Source organism: Haliotis asinina, chromosome 10 (assembly GCF_037392515.1).
Source record: "Haliotis asinina isolate JCU_RB_2024 chromosome 10, JCU_Hal_asi_v2, whole genome shotgun sequence".
NCBI classification, from domain to species: domain Eukaryota; kingdom Metazoa; phylum Mollusca; class Gastropoda; order Lepetellida; family Haliotidae; genus Haliotis; species Haliotis asinina.
The window spans coordinates 15,841,778-15,868,097 of record NC_090289.1 but is presented as its reverse complement, the minus strand read 5'-3'; the positions used below and the strand labels follow the sequence as shown (position 1 = coordinate 15,868,097).

At 38.6% G+C, this 26,320-nt stretch overlaps 1 protein-coding gene across 10 annotated transcripts in view; it reads right to left on the bottom strand.

Annotated features, from left to right (window-relative positions):
* LOC137298984 (tensin-3-like) overlaps positions 1-11,615 on the bottom strand; it is a 230,683-nt gene extending 219,068 nt beyond the window's left edge. For all 10 annotated transcript variants that reach the window (XM_067831414.1, XM_067831422.1, XM_067831425.1 and 7 more), the window contains exon 1: positions 11,552-11,615. In XM_067831414.1, coding sequence (XP_067687515.1) covers positions 11,552-11,611 — 60 coding nt within the window. In that variant the 5' untranslated portion in view covers positions 11,612-11,615. The remainder of the gene's footprint in view (positions 1-11,551) is intronic.
* Between the last annotated feature and the right edge of the window lie 14,705 nt (positions 11,616-26,320).

Here is a 26,320-nt window from a genome sequence, read left to right as displayed (position 1 = left end):
CAGGTCTCAGCCACACCACACAACTGCCACCATGTCTCAGCCACACCATGCAACTGCCATCAGGTCTCAGCCACACCATACAACTGCCATCAGGTCTCAGCCACACCATACAACTGCCATCCGGTCTCAGCCACACCATACAACTGCTATCATGTCTCAGTCACACTACACAATTGCCATCAGGTCTCAGCAGCATCATACAACTGCCATTAGGTCTCAGCCACATCATACAACTGCCATTAGGTCTCAGCCACACCATACAACTGCTATCACATCTCAGCCACACCATACAACTGCCATCAGGTCTCAGCCACACCATACAACTGCCATCAGGTCTCAGCCACACCATACAACTTCCATCAGGTTTCAGCCACACTACACAATTGCCATCAGGTCTCAGCCACACTACAAAATTGTCATCAGGTCTCAGCCACACCATGCAACTTCCATCAGGTCTCAGCCACACCACGCAACTGCCATTATGTCTCAGCCACACCATGCAACTGCCATCATGTCTCAGCCACACCATACAATTGCCATCATGTCTCAGCCACACCATGCAACTTCCATCAGGTCTCAGCCACTACACAATTGCCATCAGGTCTCAGCCACACTACACAACTGCCATCAGGTCTCAGCCACACCTTACAACTGCCATTAGGTCTCAGCCACACTATACAACTGCCATCATGTCTCAGACACATCATACAACTGCCATTATGTCTCAGCCACACCATACAACTGCCATCAGGTCTCATCCACATCATTCAAATGCCATCAGGTCTCAGCCACACTACACAACTGCCACCATGTCTCAGCCACACCATACAACTGCCATCAGGTCTCAGCCACACTACACAACTGCCATTATGTCTCAGCCACACCATACAACTGCCATCAGGTCTCAGCCACATCATTCAAATGCCATCAGGTCTCAGCCACACCATACAACTGCCATTATGTCTCAGCCACATCATACAACTGCCATTATGTCTCAGCCACACCATACAACTGCCATCACATCTCAGCCACACCATACAACTGCCATCAGGTCTCAGCCACACCATACAACTGCCATCAGGTCTCAGCCACACCATACAACTTCCATCAGGTTTCAGCCACACTAGACAATTGCCATCAGGTCTCAGCCACACTACACAATTGTCATCAGGTCTCAGCCACACCATGCAACTTCCATCACGTCTCAGCCACACCACGCAACTGCCATTATGTCTCAGCCACACCATGCAACTGCCATCATGTCTCAGCCACACCATACAATTGCCATCATGTCTCAGCCACACCATGCAACTGCCATCACATCTCAGCCACACCATACAACTGCCATCAGGTCTCAGCCACACTACACAACTGCCATCAGGTCTCAGGCACACCCTACAACTGCCATCAGGTCTCAGGCACACCCTACAACTGCCATCAGGTCTCAGCCACACCATACAGCTGCCTTCTGGTCTCAGCAGCATCATACAGCTGCCATCAGGTCTCAGCCACACCCTACAACTGCCATCAGGTCTCAGGCACACCCTACAACTGCCATCAGGTCTCAGCCACACCATACAGCTGCCTTCTGGTCTCAGCAGCATCATACAGCTGCCATCAGGTCTCAGCCACACCATGCAACTGCCATCAGGTCTCAGCAGCATCATACAGCTGCCATCAGGTCTCACCCACACCATGCAACTGCCATTATGTCTCAGGTCTTCTACCATAAGGTCTAAGCCACACTATACTTCTGCCATTAGGCCTTGGCTTCACCCAGCAACTGCAATCAACTATGCTAAGGTAACCAACCAGGTAAAACAAAGGGAGCATTGACTGTGATTATGTAAGTCTGCTGTCACACAAATTCTGACAGACTGTATTCCCAGCTGATCACATATCTAAAAGGTTAGATGGGCGAGTCAATTCCCATGTGATTGTCTCTGACAAGTTTTCACTCATGATGACAGATCTTCTCAGCCACATCATCTAACTGCCCTCATGTCTCAGCCATATCATCCACTCATGATGACAGACATACAAACACTGCTATTGCATAAAGGACTATTTTTCAACACAAATTTGCAGTCTGTTATTTTATCTTTGTATACACTAGATCCAGATTTAAAGTTTCTTAAAACTGGAGCATCTACAAGCATCATGCAAAGTTTTTACTGCTCTAAATTTCTTGAAAACCAGTGAGTTTAGATTTATGCCACACTCAGCAATATTCTAGCTATATGGCTGCATTCTGTAAATAATCAAATCTGGACCAGACAATCCAGTGATCAACAGCATGAGCATCGATCTGCACAACTGGGAACCAATGACAAGTGTCAAGCCAGCAAGTCTGGCCACCTGATCTCATTAGTCAACTCCTAGGAGAAACAAAACCAGACCTTCATGGGTCTTTTGAAAAATATCATATATTTCACAGATGCATTGACTGTGTATGCTTGCGTTGGAGGACACAAAATAGCGTTTATTAACTTCTGTTCATTTTCCTGAAAATTAAGACCCAAACCGGTCAAACATATGTATGTCCTGTCACAAAAATTATTCATGACATTATTGATATGACTGACACAGCCAAAGCTAACATGATTTTTTTTCTCTTTCAGACAACATCCAAGGTCAACAGTGACAGACATTTAAACTCATAATGAAAAACTTACCAGCTTCCTTTTGCAACACTGGAATGGAACATACAGAAACTTTGCAATTTCCTTTACACCCTCCTTCATGTTGGTCGAAATTGACGAAATGCTGGAAGCTGCCATGTTCTTGAGGCTGTAGCCACTTGCATCTGTGTGAATGTCACTGTACGACATTTTCCTAATCCTTGAAACAGCACTATTTACAAGGAATCACATAAATTCCGTCAATGCATACTATCAGTATTATTTCAGAGTAATAGGGTCTGTACACACTGCCCATCTAGAACCAGGTGATAAACAGTTATTACACAGAGGCACTAAATACAACAGTGTTTCACATACATCCAGTCATCCTTGAGAAAGTAGCACAAACTGGGACACTATGGAAGATATTCAGCTGATGCTACACTATATAGATGAGGCCTGATGTATACAAGAAAGTTCGATCCCAGCCTTCTTTCATCACTTCTGCCAGTTGCAAGCGAGCTGTAAGGTTCCAGAAGAAACAACACAGACTATGAAGTACTTGCACACAAAGCTGCAAGTTCAAGTGCTTTATCATACATAACAGTCATTTAATATCGAGCGTAGATTTTGCTGAGTTGGCCACCAAGGGATCCATTTTTGCAACTGTTTGACATTTATGTCTATATACAATCATCCTGCATCCCATTAGGCTAGTCCCAAGCCGTGGTTGGTGTCCATCCATAAGCCACAATCCAAGGTTGCTAATTGTGAGAATATTGCTTGTATTTGTTGATGCAGTCCTTCACCTCTTTCGCCTCCTCGGACGTTATCGACGCCAAAGTTGGACAAAACTCGTACCGTTTCTAACAAGCCATCCTGGGGTAATACGCCCGCTTGTAGTTTGCTAATCAATAATCATTGGCTCTCAAAATGATGGGTACAGCTTTGTTATATAACCCTGACACTGCCAAGTATATGGACTGCAGAGATCATGGAATAAAATTATGGCGCTGTTTAAATAACAACTTGCTCCAAAGTATGGATTCCCTGCAGTCAAAGACAAAAGACTTATCAGTGAGGTCAGCAGGATATGTCTTGGTGTAATCTGTCTGTGGCTAAAGCATAATCTCTGGCCATCATGGAATCAGTCCTATTGCTGCACTTCCTCAGTATTTACTCAAGCCTCTGTTCCACAAGTTGCAGAGTGAAGGTTAACAACTGGTCGAAATATTTGTTTTATTTTTAAGATTTAATCAGCTGATGGAGATTGTTATTTGCTTAATTTGATAATGAATGCAATTATTAGATTATGGCATTAATATAATTTGTTGAAATACAATTGTTTAAACAGATGCTAGTGGTTTAAGTTCAAATGGATGGTTTTATGTCTCATAATTTAATTATCAACATGTTTACTTAATTAAAATACACACAGTTCCAAGACAGCTAAATGAATGACAGTGCAATATGCAGTGAGTGTTTTCTTGAACTATTAATATTTCACTTTATATATCTGTTTAGGATCAGTTTGAAAATATAACATTTGTTAAGTTATTTACTATATTAAAACAATTCTTATCTTCTCTTCTTGCTGTTGACACAACCTCAAAGCAAACAGGTTTAGTGTAACTTGGATTTAAGCTGACCACAAGTGCAATATGTTAACCCTCTCAATTCCAAACCCACAAGTTTTAGTGTGTCTTGGATTCCAGATGACCACTAGTACAATGCTAGTGATAATGCTCTCAATTCTATATCCACAAGATTTAGTGTGTCTTGAACTCAAGCTGACCACTAATACAATAAGTTAACCCTCTCAATGTCATACATATTTGAGCATCCGTGTAAAAACTCAGCATTGGTTTATGGAATAACAACTCATACCTGGCATGGACTGAGAACATGTACTGATATTTAAATAAGATAATGACCAGAATATAACCACTTCGACATCTGTTAAAGACAGACAAGGTTCAAATAAGCAATAGGATGTAAGGAATTCACTGTGGTGACCCAAGGTATGATTTGCCAGAAACTCATTACATATATTCCAAAGCAATAGATTCTTCATTTCATATCTAAATATGATCCCAGGACAGAACACTTTCACAATGCATTTAACTAGGATCCCTAAAATATTGACTTATGCCATCAGTGTTCATGGTTGACTCCATGTAACCACCTTTTCAGGTCCCCAATCAACCCACACCATACACATCTCAAGCTGGGATCCCACACCACCTAGGCTGACAATCACACAAGAGCAAACCTGTAATTATGATTTAGCAATTTTCACTTGGAATATACAAAGGAATACACTTGGAAGCCATTATGGCCCACAATTACCAACTAAAATGTACTCAAGGTTCAGATCTGTTCCATGTTCTGTACAGAGCTCATGAAAGGGAAAGATTGATAACATATGCAAAGCCTGCCTAGCTAGATGCTACACGGACATGTTGCAAGTCAGGGCCAGATTTTTGTTATCTCAGCTTCTAAATTTAATCAACTTAATGGATTAATGGATAGTGTATTCAAGGATATAGAAATCACACGTTCTTAGGAACTGACGGTGCAAGGACTACTGCCTCAAGACATTCATCTTCTGAAGAGACAAGTTCTTGTGTTGGACCCACACAATCAATACTGCAAAAGAAGCAACAAGTTGCGGGCCAGAGAAGTATCAAGCACATTATGTTTATTCTGGGACACTGAATAGGATCACCAATCATTGCTGTACTTTCATGGACACATCTAGAATGCTACAGAAATCGATCTATATTCAAGTGTCAACTAGACTCTGCTTGAACATTTTGACTATTTTCATCCTTGCTGTTTTATTCCAGTTACATCTGAAGGTTAAATAATCTTCTGGATTTTTGTGATTGTTCTATTGTGAAAAGAACTTTCCCTTTCTTGAAATATTACAAACACAAAACAATGTTGCCCACTTCATCACAAAAAATCCAAAGGCATAACCCATTACACATTTATCTACATGCTGCTTTGCAAGTGCTCTTGATCAAAAGGGTGAAATATACCAGTAGATACAAAGACTCTGGACTTGCAATTCAAAGATGTCCCATCATATCCACTTTCATATTTACTACCAGGTATTATATGGTAAAGTGAGTGGTGAACATGTCTAGAGACAGAATGACGAATCCTGGCACAAAGTGACCATGTCCTAATCAATATCATCTAGTCTGGCCGAGTTAGGGGTTCTACATAATGGGATGGACAGTTAGAGACATCAATCAGGAATTATTCACCAGGGCCCTATCTCCATAGTGTCTGTAGGATTCAAGAAGGCAGAACTGTGGGGTCAGAAGGAAAAGGAGCTACCAATGGAAGTGGCAGGTTTCTGAATCAGTAATCAACTGTGAAGAAAGTGTACTCTGGTCCACAGGCTTGGGGCAGACAAAATCAGTATATCTGAGACATGAACTGAGATGCACAAACTCTTGACAAGTGGTTGTTATCACTTGAAATGTCAAGATGTATCAACTGATTCATTTCTTCGTCTGTAGGGCAGATTCAGTCAGGAAGTTAATGAAAACTGTTGTTCCTACACCAGAAGGGTTAAAACAGGGGGCAGCGGTGGAAACAGGCAGGCTACTAACATTACTGATAATTGAATGACCTGGTTGATCTTTGCAAAGTCACGGTGATCTAAAACAATCCCCAATCAGACTATTTGCTGAGACTGAAGCTTGTATGATGTGCTGATCTAATCCCGACAGGAACCTGGATTGTTTGTCCAGATGGAAGCAGTGGCACAAGCAGATCTTGTAGCAAGATGCAGGCATGAAAATGAAACCTCTACATCATTTCTGCTGATGAGCCTGGAGCAACAGCAATACATCACCCAGCTCACCTCTGACCAGCGTCAATAAATGGCTGACCACTGCCAGGGTAAAGGGTCATCCAAGGACACCAACTGCTGCCAGCTTGCTCCATGCTGCTTATATAACTAGGAGCTCTGTTTGTTCACAATATATGCTGATTTTGCATCCTTGAAAGACTATCCTTGGCAAGTCTATGTCAGACTGATGGCATATTGATGGACCAGATTACCATACGATGAACATTTACATCTCAGACAGACAAATTATAGTTGTAACTTCAAATCTGACATTATAAACATATACTGACCAACTGTTAAGAATTTCTTCAATGCCTAATAGTATATTTACATGGTTAAATTGACAACATTCATATCCTGGTATCTCCAATCCTCATATCAGGTTTGTATGAAAATACTGTCAGGTTTTATACTTCTCAGTACAGATACATTAACATATATATAAAACTGTAACTAAACAGAAAACACAAAACAAAACATCCTGAAAGTCAAAACCATCTATATTTGCCTCCAGTGTAGCCCAATGCAGCAACAATAGTTCATGGTAACTCCAGTTGACTTGTAATTTTGTAAGCCGAACAAACCGTATCAAACCTTCATATTCATTAGAGTAAAATATATCCAGTATTTTTACTCCTACTATATACTGTCTAAACAATAAAGCCAGATTGAACCAGATTGCTGTCATTAATAAATAAATCTGGAGAGGTGTCAAGTGTGTAATTCTTACATTTAAAAGAGAGCTTCGTGTTTTAAGTCCTTACAATTGATGCCATTACAGATACTGGAAGTGATCAGCATCACAATAATGCTTACGATAGTAGAGTCTGATTCTGTCTGCATTAATATATGTCTGAGAAAAGGAATACAGACCATAAGTAACTGATGAATGTTCTGCGATATACTGACATAAATACAAATCATGATTATCACAACAAACTTGCATTGATCATTTGCACAAAACACTTTACAAGTTGTCAACACTTCATTGTTCCTTAAGCATGTACTCAATAAAACAATCTCTTTTTCTTAATCTACTTTATTTCTGTATATCACAGAAATACAGGAGTCAGCATGTTGCACAGTCAGATAACAAATTTTCTCTTTATAAAAAATGTACCCATGAGGAAAGATGTGAACTCTTTACTAGTCAAATATGAGACGATGTGAATTTCAAATAGAAACTGTGGAAGCACAAGTTAGCATTTATAGACAGTAGTTCATTGATTGCTGTGACTTCTATAACCACTGCCTTGCTCACTTCAGATCCAGGGCAGGACGAAGAGTTGTGTCTGTAAACACAGTGACCAGAGCTCACAGATTTGTCCATAATGTTGACTTATTCAGGCTAATCTGAAACACAATAGCAATCTCAGGCTTTGTATCTCCAGGGATACGCCAGCCGCAGCAGAGACTATATCCTGGAGTAAGGCTTCTCTTCTAATCTTGCCCCATCATGCACCTCAGTCATCTTCAGCACCACCGTCAACACTTGAAACAAAAGTACACAATTTTCATCCTGTGATGTCTATATCTGTCAAAAAGTCTAAATCTTTTGAACGATTGCCAGGAATTATGCCCAAATTTATGCACCCTGAATATCGATTTCATATACAAATGAAGTATGAATGATTTTTCAGCGAGGAGTTTTTGAGCAATTACCATTTCCTGTGGCTGACATAGTAAATTGGTTTCTTCATTGAGAAGTGAGCAATGAAGCAGCTATATCCAGGCTACCTGTAGAGGCCTTTCTGCCAATCAACAGCCAACTACATGGCAGAGATCTGGCATCTCCCTGGTCACCAACCTTATCATGGCACTGCTTAAAGGTCATATCAGGCTGAATGCAGTCCAATCCTTGTATGGTAGGAGTGTGTCAAGTAGTAGGCTTGTTGACCTCTTTTCTCAGTACCAAGTTCTATTTGGGATTACTCCTTCTCACTAAATTACAGATTCTACTAGCAAACAAGGACAAGCTGGACCAGTGCGGAGAACATGCAGAGCAAACTCATTTGGTTTGTGAAAGGTAGAGCAGATGTTGGCTAGTGTACGTGCAGTGCATGACAATGAAATTGATTCTGAACGTAGCCGCACATGCCTTGCTCATTCACCCACTGAATTACACTTCAAGGAAGACAATCTGGGGCTAATTTCATCACAATGGCAAGCCCCAGTGGGTGGCACTCATACAGGCTAATGCCCGTCAACTGTCAGGTTTGTGTTCAAATTATCCTTGTTTGCCAGGAGTAGTTTTGTTAGGTTGAGTCCCATTCAGGATGTGATTCCACTGTATCAGAGTCAGGCACATAACTGCCAGGAACTCAGGAACACAATGAACTGAGTAACTACAGGAACCATTAAATGAGATTGTGATAGTAACAAATACTGCCAGTGTATTCTACCTCACCTGATAGCAGGATCCTACAGTATCTATCACCTCACAACATCAGTACCACCTCTTAAGATGGTATCAGCATGAATATTTCAATATCAGCTATCTGAGGTCATGTATCTCTGAAAGGGTGTATCAAGTCCAGTTAAAACAAACACCAAATTGATATACATATTCTCACAAGGACTGACGGATGATGGAGACTGACTCTTGATGATCAGCATAACTAAACAGGTTTCCTACTTCACTAGCTCCAGACTTTGATGTCTACCTTTCAAAACTTCTGAAGTGCAATCAGTCATCCTCTCTCTGAAAGGATTTCAAAAGTTAACATCATTCACAATAAAACTCTCAAAACGTTTCATGGTAAACAATTTAAAATCTGATGACAATGACAAACGGTCTTTACTCTGACTTTACCATAAGTCAGGCATTTATTTTCCATGTAAGCTTTATACATAGATATTACTGAGGGCTTGCCCAGCCTTTTTGGTAATAATTATGTGTAAGTCTGTTTTTGTTTTTTTCATAATGGTAGCTATGTCCCTGTACGTTCCCCCTGCCTCTTGTATAAGACATAAACTACCATTTCTGTTGAAGAACTATCTGATGCATAATTCGATGTGCTTACAACACCTGCTTACGATACAGTTTGGATCTGAACTACAGACTTTGCTTTCTGCGCAGGTTTCTTGTGTATACAGAAATGGCTTTGTTTACTGCAAAATTAACTGAAATTCCTCAAGGTTAATCTGAACTAAATATTGTCCAGCTATTCTAAAGGTGTTCCTTATTTCTGATTCAGTTTAATCCGGTTTTCATTGATGCCTAGTACTAAATACAACTGAAATGAAAACTTGATTTTTTTAGGCAGTATTAGCTGTATAATCTTCTGTTGTGTCCGCTTCTGAAAACACCTTTCAATAATGAGGCTATGAATATAACAGACTGTATGTCCAGTATTAACACCACTGGCATGGGAGATCCGTGAGACTAACCTGTCAGACTGACAGCGCTATTCCCATCATAAATATTGATATTTCTCTGTGTAATTATTGTAATTCAGAGATTACCTTGCTATAAATTACCTCCCTGTAAGGCCTAACACTGGTTCATGATGCTGCACTAAATGCACCCAGCATGGTGAATAATTTCCATATGATTCTCATACAAGATAACATAAATCATAAGACAGAATTTCATTTATTGATCAGTTTATTGTTCTTATTGAAATACTGATTCTGGTTGCCATAGCCTAAAAATACATGCGCTGGCATTCCATGTTCTGTCCCTTGAGGCAAGTCTAAAGCTATCATAACATCTGCACTTCCAAACACAAAAGACGATGTGATGGTGAGATATATTGCTTTGTGGTCATTAATTCAGAAAAGGAAAATATCACTGACAGAATCCTCATGAAAACTATCCTCTTCCGAATTTTGGGTTGACAATGGTTTTCAACAAGCTATGCTGGCAATATGAGACAGCTGAGACTTGCACAAGTTTCTAACATAATAATCAATAGTTTAAATCTTGATTCCTACAAACTATGAAAATCTGATAGACTAACAATTGCTAATATGGACTTGCCTCTTAAAAGGATAAAACTAATATAGATACATGGGTTTAGCACTCAGAACAGCCTTGAAGCAAGACTAGAGGCAGCCCTATGGATTTAATCAGGCTCTGGAGTGACTGGTTATGCCACTGTGCCCAGTTGCATGGATTGTTGATAATAATAACTTGCACTCTTTTATTTTGTGTTGACTCATTTGATATAGCTTGAATATTTTCAGTGCAGCATCTAAAAAGCAATCAAATTAGAGAAACTATACCTATGGATTTTATCTTGAGAAAATTAAACTTCAGGTTTTTTTCACTTGAGAAAAGTCAAGGGTTAACCATGCAGAGGTATACAAATGATCACTTGAATTCATCAGATCTCAAACAAATTAGGTATAACATTATATATCATTTCCTGAAATACCACCAAGAGTGAGATTTTTACTGGAGCATTTACCCTCAGATCAAAACACAAACAGTAGTCTTTAGGCCTGAAGATTCCGTAACCACTGACAGAAGGTATGGTTCCTGAATCATGCGCTGGCCAAGTACTTCAGCCACATAGCACTTGTTTATAATGTAAACAGTGTACATTTAGCAGGGCAATTTCCTGTTTCAAGGAGTCGAGCATCAAAACAAGACTTAAGGAGATAAATTCAAGACTGGTAACAGCACATTCCTATGTATTCAGGCATATCTCTTCAACAATATGGACCAGTGCTTACATTATGTAATGTCACAATCTGTTTGACAGCTGAAATAAAGTAAGCCTAATGCTTCTTTGAACAATACCATAATATGGGGACAGCCCTAAGTACGTTGTCAGTGTTTCGCAAACTTGAGATTCAAACATAATCCAAAGTGTCAAGTTTTATGCCACTTGTAGCAATATTAAAGCAACATCACGCAGAAGGACATCAGAAATGGGTTCCACACATTGCAGCCATGTAGGGAATCAAACCTGGGTCTTCGGCAAGACGGGCGGATGCTTTAACCTCCAGGCTACCCCACCTCCCCTATAACCAAGAGATCATGGTAGGTAAGGAAGGCAAGTCTGCACAACAATACCTCTGGGTGACTGGTGTAAAAGTAAACTATAGCACCTACCCGAGATTTTCCTAGCAGCCACAGAAACATGAAGACCACGGCTGACCAGCATGACTTCATCCGTTCTCCCACCGTTTGACAACATGGCATGGTGATTTAAGGAGGTCTGTAAGAACAATATAAAATGTTAGGAGGTGACGAATTGTAGATGCATGTGATAATGAACTTCTTTCCTGTAGATATTGCAGGTGACCGTAAATTTGAAATCAATCATTTCAAATGAGTTGAAGTTATTGGTTAAATAAATATCCCTTTGTTTTTTTTAAAGTTCAAAATAGGTAAATCAATATAACTCTTTTAAAATGTAAAAAGTAGAAAAGTAGAAACCTTTGCACTGCTCCCACATCTGCAAACATTCTGAACATTTTGAACAAAGTGCAAAATTTTAAATTCCTGTAATTCTTGAAACAAATATAAAGATACAGTGCACTGTCTAAATAAGAAAATGGCTTGGGACCATAATCAAAATTTGGGTAGCAACTCTCCTTTAAAAGAAGGGTGGTCCCAAAATGTGAAAACAATCCAAAATACAGCTTTTGAGTTATTGCATGAACAACAGCTGGTTTGGATGGCTGGACGGACTGAGATGTATAGATAAATGGATGGACGAATGGATTAACAGACCGAGTTCCTCTGTATAACCCCAAACTTTTCAGGTATTTTTATTCATTTTGTAGAAGTTTACCAACTGGTAATTGAACAAAATGGCTTGATGTTGATGGAATGAAGGCCAAATTATCAAGGGATTTGAAATGAAACACAACTTTATGGATGAAAACTTCTTATTTACTGCACAGAGCAACGTTTCAATGTAGGTTCTTATATCGGTATCAAACTAAACAATTTTGCACCAACTTTTAGAATGCCGATCGAACAATTATCAAGTGATTGGTGCCAATGTATCATGTTCATATGATATTGTCAAAAGATGCTGCCTGCATTACTATGGTTCTTTCAATGTTCCCATTAGTGATAGCTTGATCAGATATGAACACTTAGGGTACAAGAAAGTTTTCCTTAAACAAATCTAACCTCAATATTGATTACAAATATATTTGCCATCATGGAATCTAATACAGATCAGAGTCCTGCGCCGCTTGATAACAGTTTTTGACTGGAACACAGTAGTCAGATGATCCGGTAAATACATCATTGAAAGTACTGACATCTTCACCACATTTGAGCAGTTTGGTGGCAAGTTAGACAAGCTTTCCCCAAAACAAAGCCAACTTCAACACTGATTACATTTCAACATTCTATTACAGAAGCTTCTATATATCCAAGTCCTATCAATGTAAACCAGTTTTAATCAGACAGAAAACAACTATGGTCAGACCATCAGGTAAAAACAATGACGGCAACTACCTATGTGCTCTATTAGTACTCTACCATGTAGCTGGTATCAAAGAGGATCCGGGTTAGAACTGGTCTTCAGTAACCCATGCTTGTCGTAAGAGGCTAAAAACAGGATCAAGTGGTCAGGTTCCCTGACTTCATCAATATATATCATTGTGTACTACTTGAGCAGATTGATGCTCAAGCTGTTGATCACTGGATTGTCTCATCCAGACTGCTGCCAATTAGCTGGAATATTGCTGAGTGTGGGGTAAAACTAAACTCACACTGTCATATTTGCATTGTGTCTAGATAATAGTCAATGTAATGTCAATGATTCCACTGGTGTAGTTCCACATAGACTGTCAGTTGGTGAATATATATCACTAGTAACTCATTTAACAGGCAGAAAATTCTCATATCAACAACCAATGAAGAATAAGAGTCAAGCCACTGAAGACAAGGGCTGATGGGTCAGGTACTGAAGAATCATTGGCAGAAAATCAGAAACTGACAGATGCTAGATGACTGGTCTTTCTTATCTCTTATTGAGAGGTGTAGTCTGTCGTACAGACCCTGAAACAAATATATCTAAGGAAGCCCATGCAAGTCTAGAAAATGTGGCAAGTCTAGATTCTCTTAGCTTTCTTCAGTAGTGTAACAGTAATGAGTGATAAGAATCTTTGCACATGTAGAGAAATTCCAAGAAATTATCGCTCTGCAGATTTGTTTAGTCTCTGAAAATGAAGACAGTCTTAGGACTCCATTTCATTATATTATTATCTTTTAACTATGAACTTTTTCCAGTAAAATATGTTCATTTCAGGGACTAGTTGTTAGTCTATGAGAGGTGGTGTTACCATCAGTGGATTATTGAGACAGATGGCTGCACTGACTACACTTGGATCTTCTACTTGTTTTGGTGGATTTTAAAAACATTTGCAATATGTCAACAATGTCAACTAGAGAACATAAACTGTTAACAAGACAAAATGAATCCTCGAATGATAAGACATTGTTATAATCGACATTCTCAAGCAGCGAAAATGTTTTTAATTTCTAACTAGTTAACACTGCCAGTGCATTGCAAAATGGATATCTGAGTGAGTGAGTTTAGTTTTATGCCGCACTCAGCAATATTCCAGCTATATGACGGCAGTCTGTAAATAATCGAGTCTAGATCAGGCAATCCAGTGATCAAAGGCATGAGCATCAATCTGCTCAATTGGGAACTGATGACGTGTCAACCAAGTCAGCGAGCCTGACCACCTGATCCTGTTAGTCACCTCTTACAAGAAGCCTAGTTGCCCTTTATTGCAAGCATGGGTTGCTGAAGGCCTGTTCTACCCTGGAGCTTCACAGGTGAATCAATATCTGCATGTGACAAAACATATTCAGTCTTTGAAATTGAGAAAACAAACATGACAGTAGGAAGTGCACACAGAAATCCACAACTTTGTATTTTATTTGAAATGAGGGCAAATATTAGCTTGATTTTAGAATCTGTAAGGAATGGAATTTTCTTACACAATACAAATATCCAATCTCTGCAAAGGACATACAAAATGATGAACAAAGATCCAAGATTGAATCATGTAGGCTGTAGCAATGGAATCCAGATGACTCTTTAAACCCATGGATGAATTTAGTCATTTTGTAGTAGTGAATGCAGACAAAAACATAGTAAAATACAAATACTGAAGATTTGTCATCTTAGGTTGACAGAAAGTGAAAAAGTGGAAGTCACTGGTCAACAATAAATACCTATATAAACATTGCAGGTAGAATGAGCATGTCACTGCAGGCTATATTTATACAGGTCATCAGACTGGCAGTAATAGGCTGGCCTCAAGCAGTTCTATCAATGACATGGCAAGAATTGCAGGTGCTTGATGAGAATGATGCCATGTCTAACAAGAAATAAAAAGGGATGTATTTTACAGAACACTCTGCCACACACTTGTGAATCCAGTGACCTTGCACTAAGGATTTTCATTGCCAGTGCACATGCTTTCTCAAATGCAATCAACAAACTAATGTTCTCAACTCCCAAAAGTAACAAGTGCCAAAATACGCACAACCCTTAAAATGTACACATCCATGCATTAAATACCTTGTGCTGTGAGCCACTGGGTAACCCTCCATCGAAATGTGTATGAGTTTTTAAGCAGCACAAGTGGTATATCAATCAGTTAGCCAGGTATTTTTGACATAAGGTGGGAACCGTATGCCCCTCCCTATCTGCAAGCACAGCCCACCTGATGGGGCTTTCAGTGTGATGCTTTCTGACACACGACTACACACTTTACATTGCTTAATTTCACATACACTGAACACCAATGTCAGAGCCCAGGGAGACTATTCTTAGAAAGTAGCTTTGCTTACTCCTCCTCATCAAACAGTGGCACCAAGCCTGCAAGGAAAATCTGCATGGAATTATCTCTTATTTGTCTACTTACATTTTTTGGACCAAAGTTTATTTTCCACATACCTCATGAATGTCCCTGTTTATTCTTCATGCAAACTTACAGCTTTTTCAACAAATGTGCTGCATCATCAGTTTCATGTTTGGTTTCGTGCTTTATCAAAATATGTTTAGGAATAGTAATTCTTTACAGAAAATATATCAGATCCTATTCTAATCAACCGATTTATCAAATATCCGTTTAAACAACATCAATGTTTACAATGTGCACTGAATCTTGTATCCGTTGTATTTTGTTAGATTGAAACACACCAAATTCTTTGCATTTTCCATGATCATCTAATTTCAACAAATCTCGTGACCTCATTAATACAATTTAAACTTTTCATCTCTCACCTGTATCTATTTATAATCCTGACTTTCATTAAATCAGATAAAAGTAAATTGGGATTCACTAATTTTGACAGAAATAATATGTATACACAAAGTTGGATACTTTGCTGTGTAGACCTTAACATGATGTAAAAGTGCTCACATTCCATTCCCTAGTATCTACATATAGTAGGTGTGTGAACTGGGTTAATGGCACTATGAACAGTATTTCCATTATATTATTAGATATCAGAATGTGAGAGGAATTCCTCCATTCGATGCATGACTGAGAAGTTTGCAATGTTAACACTGGTGAAATCTAACAGTATATGTATGGAGCTAACAAGGTTAAAAATGTAATCATGGTGAACCAGGCTACGCTAAGACAAACTGGCCAAGTGGCCCTTGGTAAGTGTATGAATGTTGTTTAATATTGTCAGGCGTTCTCCATCTTTACTACAGTAGCCTGCTTAATAATGGAGTCTGTATCAGGCAAAACAATTACATAAAAATCAGATCTTCACCATCAAGACTGACCCCAATCCAAAGTACAATCAGAAATGGGATGGACCAAACTCAACACAAGTTCCAGCAAAGATCATATGCATTTCAAACATAGCACATCTGCATTTCAGATAAACATGTGTGCACACCTGTAATGATGTTATTTTGCTGCCTAACTTCTGCAGACTGGTAACATAGCTGCACTATCATCACAATCAAGGGAACAAACACAATATCAACCTGACATTTAAGACAGGGAAAATGTTTTTCTCCGCAATGTTTATTATGATTTTTGTCGTGCATAATGTATGCTCTCAAATGTACAACACAAGCCATGAAACTATCTTTCCTCCATTTGCATGTAAAATACCCCACTTGTACATACATCTCAAAATGTACTGAATTTTTGTTTGAAATGCAATAGTCACAGTCTCACGGAATTTAAATAAGCTCCAGTAAAACTCTTGTAACAGTAGTACTCCGATCCTCTAAAACACAAGGGAAAACTTGACAGCAACAATTTCAGATAAACATAGTCAGAGACAAAGGTTGTGACATACAAAAAATCCAAAGAAACAGTCAAAATTTGTTTTATAGACTTGCCTTGAATTATATCACATGGAAAGTGCAATGTCTGAAGGTGCATTGGTGAGAAACAAACCACATGATCCTGCCATACATACTTGACTATTGTCACAGAAAGATTACGAGGCAACTTCACAAGGCTAGTGGAGACAATGTCCACTTTGTGACTTCATGCAGGTACGACAGTCATTGAGGAAACTAAACACTGAAACATTATCTTTTAATGTCATTCCATACCATTGGAAGGCTGGTTTGTTGTTTGTTTGTTGTTTAATGTCACACTCAGCAATATTCCAGCTACATGATGGCAGTCAGTAAATCATCAAGTGTAGACCATGCAATCCAGTGATCAATATCATGAGCAGTAATCTAAGCAATTGGGAACAAATGACATCTCAATCAAGTTAGTAAGTCTGACCACCTGACTATCTATCTTAGTCTGTCTTTAGAAGGATGAACAGGAGTTGTTTGAGGATGGAATCAGTAGAATCCAAGTTCTGTTTGGTGGGTAAACTTGTGATCTTGAGTAAGACAGAGCTCTGGTAACATGCATATTGTTTACATGTATGGTCTCTCTCTAGGAAATTTCATTAATGATGCATCATTCAAACTCCCATCCACTGTACTAATTGTAGTCCTTGTTGTTCCACCCAAGGGATTGACTTCACTCTCCAGAGATTGCCTTCAGGAACACGGTGTTATGCAATATCGCCTTCATGCCTGCAGACGTGTCCTGATACCAGGAAGAAGGGAAGTGACTCATGTGAAGGGGACCCTTCTGTACTGATACACTGTCTACCTCAAGTGTTGTCTGCATATTTGATGACATGGATATCGATGTTCTGTTGAAGGATGGGTCAACTGGGTGGATGCTTCACATGGATGCTAAAAATGTGAAGTCACTGGACAGTCCTTGTTGCTCCTGGTGTTCATGAGTGGTTTATGTGGGATGTATCACTGTCCCATCATCAAATATTGTCACTTGTGTGTAACTGGGCGTAAACAATATGAATAATATTACTTTCTTGGGTCTCAGGAATTAGAAACAATTTCTCCTGATTAGACATTATTTTCTGCAACAACATGCAACACAGCACATATTTATGGACCTTTTTCATTGACATTTTCCTGGCTGAATTCCCCAAAAATTATGCACAGGTTTTTTAATGAAAAATGTCAGAATGTCATTTCACTTTGAGTATGACTTCAGCCCTCACTGTTTCATCAAACAAGTTTTGTGTATCAAATGTCTAAGACATTTATGAGCTGTTCTCACTCTTCCTGTTCTCAGTCTTTTGAAAGTGGGTGAACACAACCGACAAGCACACTTTTCAAAACAAACATTATTATGGCATCTTGAAATGCCCCATAAAGTACTGGACTGCCAAACTACTACTACCTGCTCCTATTATCAAATAACTAGTATAGTACTCATAATCATCATCATCATCATCACTAACAAGATCTTACAGATCTTAGCTTAAAAGCAATTGTCTCCATGAGGCCACCAAACTTTATGTGAGTGTCTTCAGTACACGGAATGTCCCAAGCAGCCAAATACATTTGGTGATTATAATAGTTATTCAGCTCATCTTCGTGGTATCCCAACTGTGTACCCGTGAAGGTCCCGGGGTAGATTAGGCCCTCAGCAACCCATGCTTGCCATAAAAGGTGACTCAGCTTGTCGTAAGAGGCGACTAACGGGATCGGGTCGTCAGGCTCGCTGACTTGGTTGACGCATGTCATCGGTTCCCAATTGCGCAGATTGATGCTCATGTTGTTGATCACTGGATTGTCTGGTCCAGACTCGATTATTTACAGACCGCCGCCATATAGCTGTAATATTGCTGAGTGCGGCGTAAAACTCAACTCAATTACTCACTCCCAACTGTGTAAATCGATGCTCATACTTTTGATCATTGGATTGTCTGGCCTAGACTCAATTATTTACTGACTGCTGCCATATAACTAGAACTTTGCTGAGAGGAGTGTAAACAACTAACCAAATAATTGTGTAGACTTATATTTATGATGTTGATCACTTGGTTGTCTGCTCTAGACTCTAATATTTACAAGCCACTGCTACGTAGTTGGGATATTGCTGGGTATAGCATTACACAACAAACAAATTACATGATAGTAACATGAGAACATAAACAAATGCAACTGTTTGTATGTATCAACAAAAACCTGTATCAGTGTCTGCACTGACAAACACCCATACAAAAACATTCAAATTATCTCAGGACAATTTGTGCTATACCAACCACTGACAGAACAGAACAAAGCTATCAACACTATGAAATCAAAGCCTAATCTCTAAACAAAATGTGTATCTCCAGCACTGACAGCAAGCTTAGGGAGGAAAAGAAATGGATACAAGAACAGACTTAGACAGATCTATCAGTGTGCTTTAGGGGAGGCTGATTGTATCTATTTCCAAATCCGCCTCCCTAACCAATTCTCTCAGATGTGAGTGAGTGGGAGTCAGAGGATGGAAGATGAGAAATCAACATAACATAAATCTCCTGTAACCACCGACAGCTGTCGTCACTTCTCGTTGATTATTGTACATGACTTTACGGGCTTTCCCAGCAATGGACTACCAGTTAATAACACTACATCACATTAGCAAGTCTCCAGCATTTCTCCATAACTGCAACTCAGGCTCTGATTGTCAGCCAGAGGAATCCTCCTTAAATTGAATCCCAGGACTGATATACCACTTCTGGGACATATCTCATACAAGTAGAGTGCTAAGACTTGAAGGGGGTTCATGTGACCCATTCACATCAATTCAGCAGGTTAACTTTAAATACATTGTCTACATTTCAAAGTTGTTAATTAAGTTAAATAAATCAGTCACAAACTGGAGTTTCATAACTCTTGGAGCTATCATTGGAACAAGTTACAAACTCTGGTCCAAAAACAGTCTGAATATTGTTATTTGATGTGTTCATGGCTTTGAAACGAAATTTTTATAGGGAATATCTTTTGATGCGATATGTAAGTGACTGCTCAAGAACAATGAAAGAAGCAAGCAGCAGATGACAACAATAAGAACATGAATCTTTAGTCCTATAGCTAGACATCAAGAGTGACTGCATGCTGATTAATGCATTGGCAGTTAGGTCCATATAAATATTAGGCTGCATAAAAAATATTAAAGGTTTCTCAGGCACATTTTTTTCAAAGGTGATGATGGCGGTAGGACTTTTAAAAAACATTTTGATAAAAAAAAAATGATGAGGGAGGAACATATTTTTATTTTTTTGTCTCAGAAATACAGCTTGGAAACCTCAGCACGTGTTAATGAGTTGTACTTACTGAGCTACAGAGACTTATTCCTACAGTCAACAAAAGGAGATCGTGATGCAGCAAAGTCAAAATTATATTTTTAAAATGGCAATAAAAAATTGTTATGCACACAAATGAAAGTGAAAATTTCACATTTTTTACGTAGGCTTATATAACATTTCATGAGTTGTAAACTTGGGTATCTTTGAAAGAATTACTGCATAAAGGTGCATACAAATTTAAACAAAAGCTGGTTGTGTGACCCCAAGCAATATTGTAAACATACTTGAATACTTCTACAGATGACTTTTCAACCCCCTGGATGCCGAGGTTTTTTTTCAGGCACACATTTTCATAACTGAATGTTGTGCGAGAATTGCGCTCGCATGGTCCTGGATCTGCGTACGGCCATAAAATTACACAGAAATGTGGCATATTTAATTTCCTATCTGTTGGTATAAATATGACTATGACAATCTCAGGGGTTCGAGAAATCACACTGCTAAATGTTGTCCCAAACTTTTGTGTATGTTAAACACAGTAAATTTCTCCATTTGTTATCGTGCATCAATAAAGCGAAGAAAATACAGCCTGATGTCTGAACGACATAAGTGTATATAAAATGGATTTTTGTGCTAATGTATAATGTTATCCGCGCAATAATAAAAATGACCCGCAATAAATGTCAAAAATCAATTTGCTTCTATGACGTCAAACTTCGACACATGCATGTATAAGATAAGGGGGCCTAACTCTGCCATGCTTTACATTAGGTCAGTGTAACTCACATCACATGGAGAGAATTTGCTGTGGATACGGACAGTATATTTTCATTATGTTTTGTTCACAGTGAACGAAACTATTCCAATACAAAGTTCCCCAATGTGACAGGATATCTTCTGGTAGTTTCGCAATTTGTAAGAAAAGATGTTCTACATGAGACAGCAGGTAATAGTGATTTGGATGCCCCTATCCAATATATAATTTAGTTCTTTGATTCCCATATTCTCCTGTTTGTGCAGATGCATTTTGCTTAATTTTGCATCATTATTAACGGAATAACAGACACATCTTCAAAATTAATGAAATAACTGAAAATAATGTGACAGTTGACATGATAATGGCATGTTTTGTGCATTTTGTGACGTCAGAAAAAGACGACACTGGTTTGTTGATTAGTATATATCTCACCTAATTTCCACCAAATGTGTAAAAGGTCTCGGCTTGTGTCAGAATTCAACACTCTTTAGACAAAACATAAAATGAATGGCTTTACCATGGAAATAGTGTCCTGAAAAAATCAACAATTAGACGGTTTTACTAAGTATCATATTGTGAGCAACACACGCTCCTGTCTGGCATCAATTTTATTCATGGAATATTCATTTAGGGTACAACCTTTTCTTGTTATGATTATGCAATTATTTCACTTCATAAGTATGCAATGAAAGGTACAAAGAGATCGCTTTTTAAGTATGGAACTTAGAATATGGACTTAAGGTTTGTTCAAATTAAGACATGACCTGGTTTATATATTTGTAAAGAATTTTCTTATAAATATTGTTTGAGTTTGATATCCTGCCATCAAAATATGTTATACATTTCATAAAATGTATAAATCATTTGCATGTATATTATCAGTTTTACTTATAAAGCTGAATTAAATCACTGTTAATTAACTTGTCCATATGAAACTGAATATTTGTCCCAACGTATTTAATATTGTACATCACAGGAACTGAAGCACATGTTGCAGTAATGGCTACATGCGATCTTCCAACACTTGTGTAGAGGCTTAAAATGTGGCATAGTACACTTACTGAGTCAATTTCCCATGTAAATATTATTCAAACAATCAAAAGCTTTCAAAGAATAAAAACGCATACCTTATATCCACATATGACATGATATTGAACAAGGATATATGTAGATACTGAAATTAGTTTCATGAAAAAATATCTGAACGATACGCAAAATATGCATCACAATAGTGAAATTGCAACCGGAATGATATGGCCATTGTGTTTACTCTTGTTCAACCAACCTTCACCTCAAAGACATTGCCTAATATTTGCAACAATGTTGACGTTTGACATCATTACCGATGACCGATTTCTTTCAACAATGTTGACGTGTGACATCACTACCGATGACCGATTTCTTTCAAAATGGTGGCTTCGCTGATAAGGGTACACAGGATTTTGCAAGGACTCTTTCCTTGATTCAGGGATCTTTTGTACATAAATGTAAGATGTAAGTAATCAGAATTATTCTGACTATCTGCGTATTGTTATCTGTTTTTATTGTTTACATTGTAAATGATGGAAGTGGCCAGAAATGCTGATAAGTACCATTGTCATTCTGCATGATTTGGCATTAGTCATGGCATCATGCTGCATAGAAACTTGGACAGTTTCTTAAGAATAATTATCAAATGATTGCATTGTATCTATTTTTAATTTGCCTAATTTGAAAGGTAATTTTAGGCACTTCAGCTTTGTTTGAGATAACAGTGGCTGCTATCGAGAAACAGGGAATTTTCTGCAGAATTCAAAACTATGAAGTATGTATATATGTGCGTGACATATTTAGAATTTCATTTGACTTCAAAGAGAGGGATGAAGAGGAAGGACATATATGTCTCTGTGGCATCCAGGAGGCTAATTTCCGTTAAATGGCAATAATTACTTTGCAAAATTAATTTGGAATTGGGTATGCACTGGTTAATCCCAATTAACAGGCAACAAATCCTCACCTCCTGATTGGTGGTCATGATCCAGATGTATCACATTGTAATGACACATTAAGTTTACATTGCCATTAACTAAGAACCCATTCAGTTTGATTGTAGCAAACAGTTGACGATACTATCCATGCATTATCAGACCTTTTAGTTACAGTACTACTAACCTGTTATTAAATATAATATGCCTCATGGTAAGTGTTAATATGTACATAAAAATCAGGTGTTTGGTCAAACAAACTTGTTTTGTTAGAAACCATTGTTTTAATGGTACATCTCAAATGGAACGTCTCTATGTGATCATGGTCAACCTGGCTATAAAGCTGAATCAGTATCTCCAGTACTATTCTCCACCCTCTTCTGACTATCCTTTAGCATATCATTCTAAGTGTGCATCTCCACCTTCTTCTGACTATTATTCAGCACATCATTCTAAGTGTGCATCTCCACCTTCTTCTGACTCGTTCAGCACTCCATTCTAAGTGTGCATCTCCACCCTCTTCTGGCTATTATTGGGCACATTATTCTAAGTGTGCATCTCCACCTTCTTCTGGCTATCGTTCAGCACTCCATTCTATGTGTGCATCTCCACCCTCTTTTGACTATCGTTCAGCACATCATTCTAAGTGTGCATCTCCACCTTCTTCTGACTATTATTCAGCACATCATTCTAAGTGTGTATCTCCACCTTCTTCTGACTCGTTCAGCACTCCATTCTAAGTGTGCATCTCCACCCTCTTCTGGCTATTATTGGGCACATTATTCTAAGTGTGCATCTCCACCTTCTTCTGGCTATCGTTCAGCACTCCATTCTAAGTGTGCATCTCCACCCTCTTTTGACTATCGTTCAGCACATCATTCTAAGTGTGCATCTCCACCCTCTTTTGACTATCGTTCAGCACATCATTCTAAGTGTGCATCTCCACCTTCTTCTGGCTATCGTTCAGCACTCCATTCTAAGTGTGCATCTCCACCCTCTTTTGACTATCGTTCAGCACATCATTCTAAGTGTGCATCTCCACCCTCTTTTGACTATCGTTCAGCACTCCATTCTAAGTGTGCATCTCCACCTTCTTTTGACTATCGTTCAGCACATCATTCTAAGTGTGCATCTCCACCCTCTTCTGACTATCGTTCAGCACATCATTCTAAGTGTGCATCTCCACCTTCTTCTGACTATCGTTCAGCACATCATTCTAAGTGTGCATCTCCACCCTCTTCTGACTATCGTTCAGCACATCATTCTAAGTGTGCATCTCCACCCTCTTTTGACTATCATTCAGCACATCATTCTAAGTGTGCATCTCCACCCTCTTTTGACTATCGTTCAGCACATCATTCTAAGTGTGCATCTCCACCCTCTTTTGACTATCGTTCAGCACATCATTCTAAGTGTGCATCTCCACCTTCTTTTGACTATCGTTCAGCACATCATTCTAAGTGTGCATCTCCACCCTCTTTTGACTATCGTTCAGCACATCATTCTAAGTGTGCATCTCCACCCTCTTTTGGCTATCATTTAGCATATCACTCTCCACCCTCTTCTGACTTGGCCAGTACCACTGTCACTTGCAGCCTCTGGCATTGGGATTCTTCTTGTGAGCTTATCCTAGGCAGCAACTGTGTTGAGGGGATAGCAGCTAGAATATGAATTAAGATGTAGCTGAGGCTTGTCTGAAACTAAATAATGGCATTATGCCATATAGGTAACACAAAAAGCAGATGATACCATATAAGAATTCACAGCAACCACCAAATATTCACCAAAGGAACATTTTTCTTGCTTCATACAAGACATTGAAGGATGTGTGGAAGGAAAATGATATGGTTTAAGGACAGCAGCAGACAGACTAGCTATCAATACTGATGACAGGGTAGAGGACTTCTTGTGAAAATCTGGATGAAATGTCATATTTATACTATAAATAAGTCTAGTGCCAGCTATGATGTTGATGCCAACCCTCCAGCAAGTGAAACTGACTCTCTGTCTTACATGTAAGAACATCCCAACAATAATGTAATGGTAAATGAAGTGGAAGGATTCTGTTCATTGCTACAGCTAGAATGAAAACATGCGAACATTATAAATTACAACAGACAAAAGGCATATGAATAATATCATGCAGTTACCTTGTTCAAGGATTATGTCCATCAATGTCCAGATGAAGTAACAATATCCAATACATGTGCAGCTGACAAAGATCGTGTTCCACGTCACAGGACATTTAACATGCAAAATTTATATGATGTGTCGGGATATTTTAACTTGTCACAGCTCCTCAGTTGGTCACAAAACTTTGTTTCTCCTTTTCACATGGGTGTCACTGGGTAGCTGAGATTGCACATGTGACAACTGTTTTCATGACTCTTTGAACAAATGATTTAGTCAGACTACAGTGAATGTAATAATCCCACAAACAAAGGATGCTGTTTTAACCAGACACTTTAAGACAGGATATGGGTTTATTCCATCTGCACTGGTAAACGAGCATTCATAAACACTAACTTTTCACAAAGCCAATCTGCAAGATAACAGTGATTAATCAATCAGGGTATTATCGGTTAATCCCTTGATTGATTTTCTGGAACTCAACTGATAATTCCTTTCTTTCTGTGCTTCTAAATGCATATGCAAATTAGAACCTTTTTCATACAACCTGAGTGGTCTCGCCACTAACCATGTCTGTCATAAATGCATTAACTGAGCATCAAGTGAATGAGGACAAACAGGCATATACCACCAAACATGGATGGCAACAAGACAGTAATCATTGCGTATGTGCGCAATTAAGTTTCAACAAGAAAATTTCCATCTTTAAGTGGTAATACAGAACTGGAAATAACAGATTTTTATAATCATTTAGTAGTGCTGGTATTGTCACACAACAAGCAGTAACAAATATTACATTATGATACTAAAATTGTAAACACAACGATACACTGCCAAAGTATTGTGCACTTAAGCTGCGATATGATATATATCCCAATGCAAGGACGGTCATATGATACATATCCTTAAATTTAACACCAACTATGAAACACCCTATGATCAAAGCAAAAACAGTTTTAAAGTACATTTGTTAAATTCCAGATGCGTCATCCAATTTTACATTTGGAAACAAGATAATCAAGTTACACACAGACTTTGTGAATGTTAATAGCATGCAAGCACATGTCTGACAGTTCTTGACACAAGAATTTCCATGGAAATGTTTACATATGAAGGGAAAATATGTAAGGATATATTTTAATAATCAAACAAAAGTAAGTCTTTTTTCTTAGCAGGCATCTGCATCATTCAATGTTAAATATTGATGTATCATGGCCCATTTGAAATACTGAATCAGGATATACGAAACTGTGAAACTTTGTACCAATTCACGGTATCGGCAACCCATGGATCAATGCATCGCTGCATATCAATAAAGCTTCACATTGTTAAGGTTTACATGTAATAAAGCATAAAGACTGTTTACGTATTGCAAAATCTGTAGCTAGTTCCACTAGT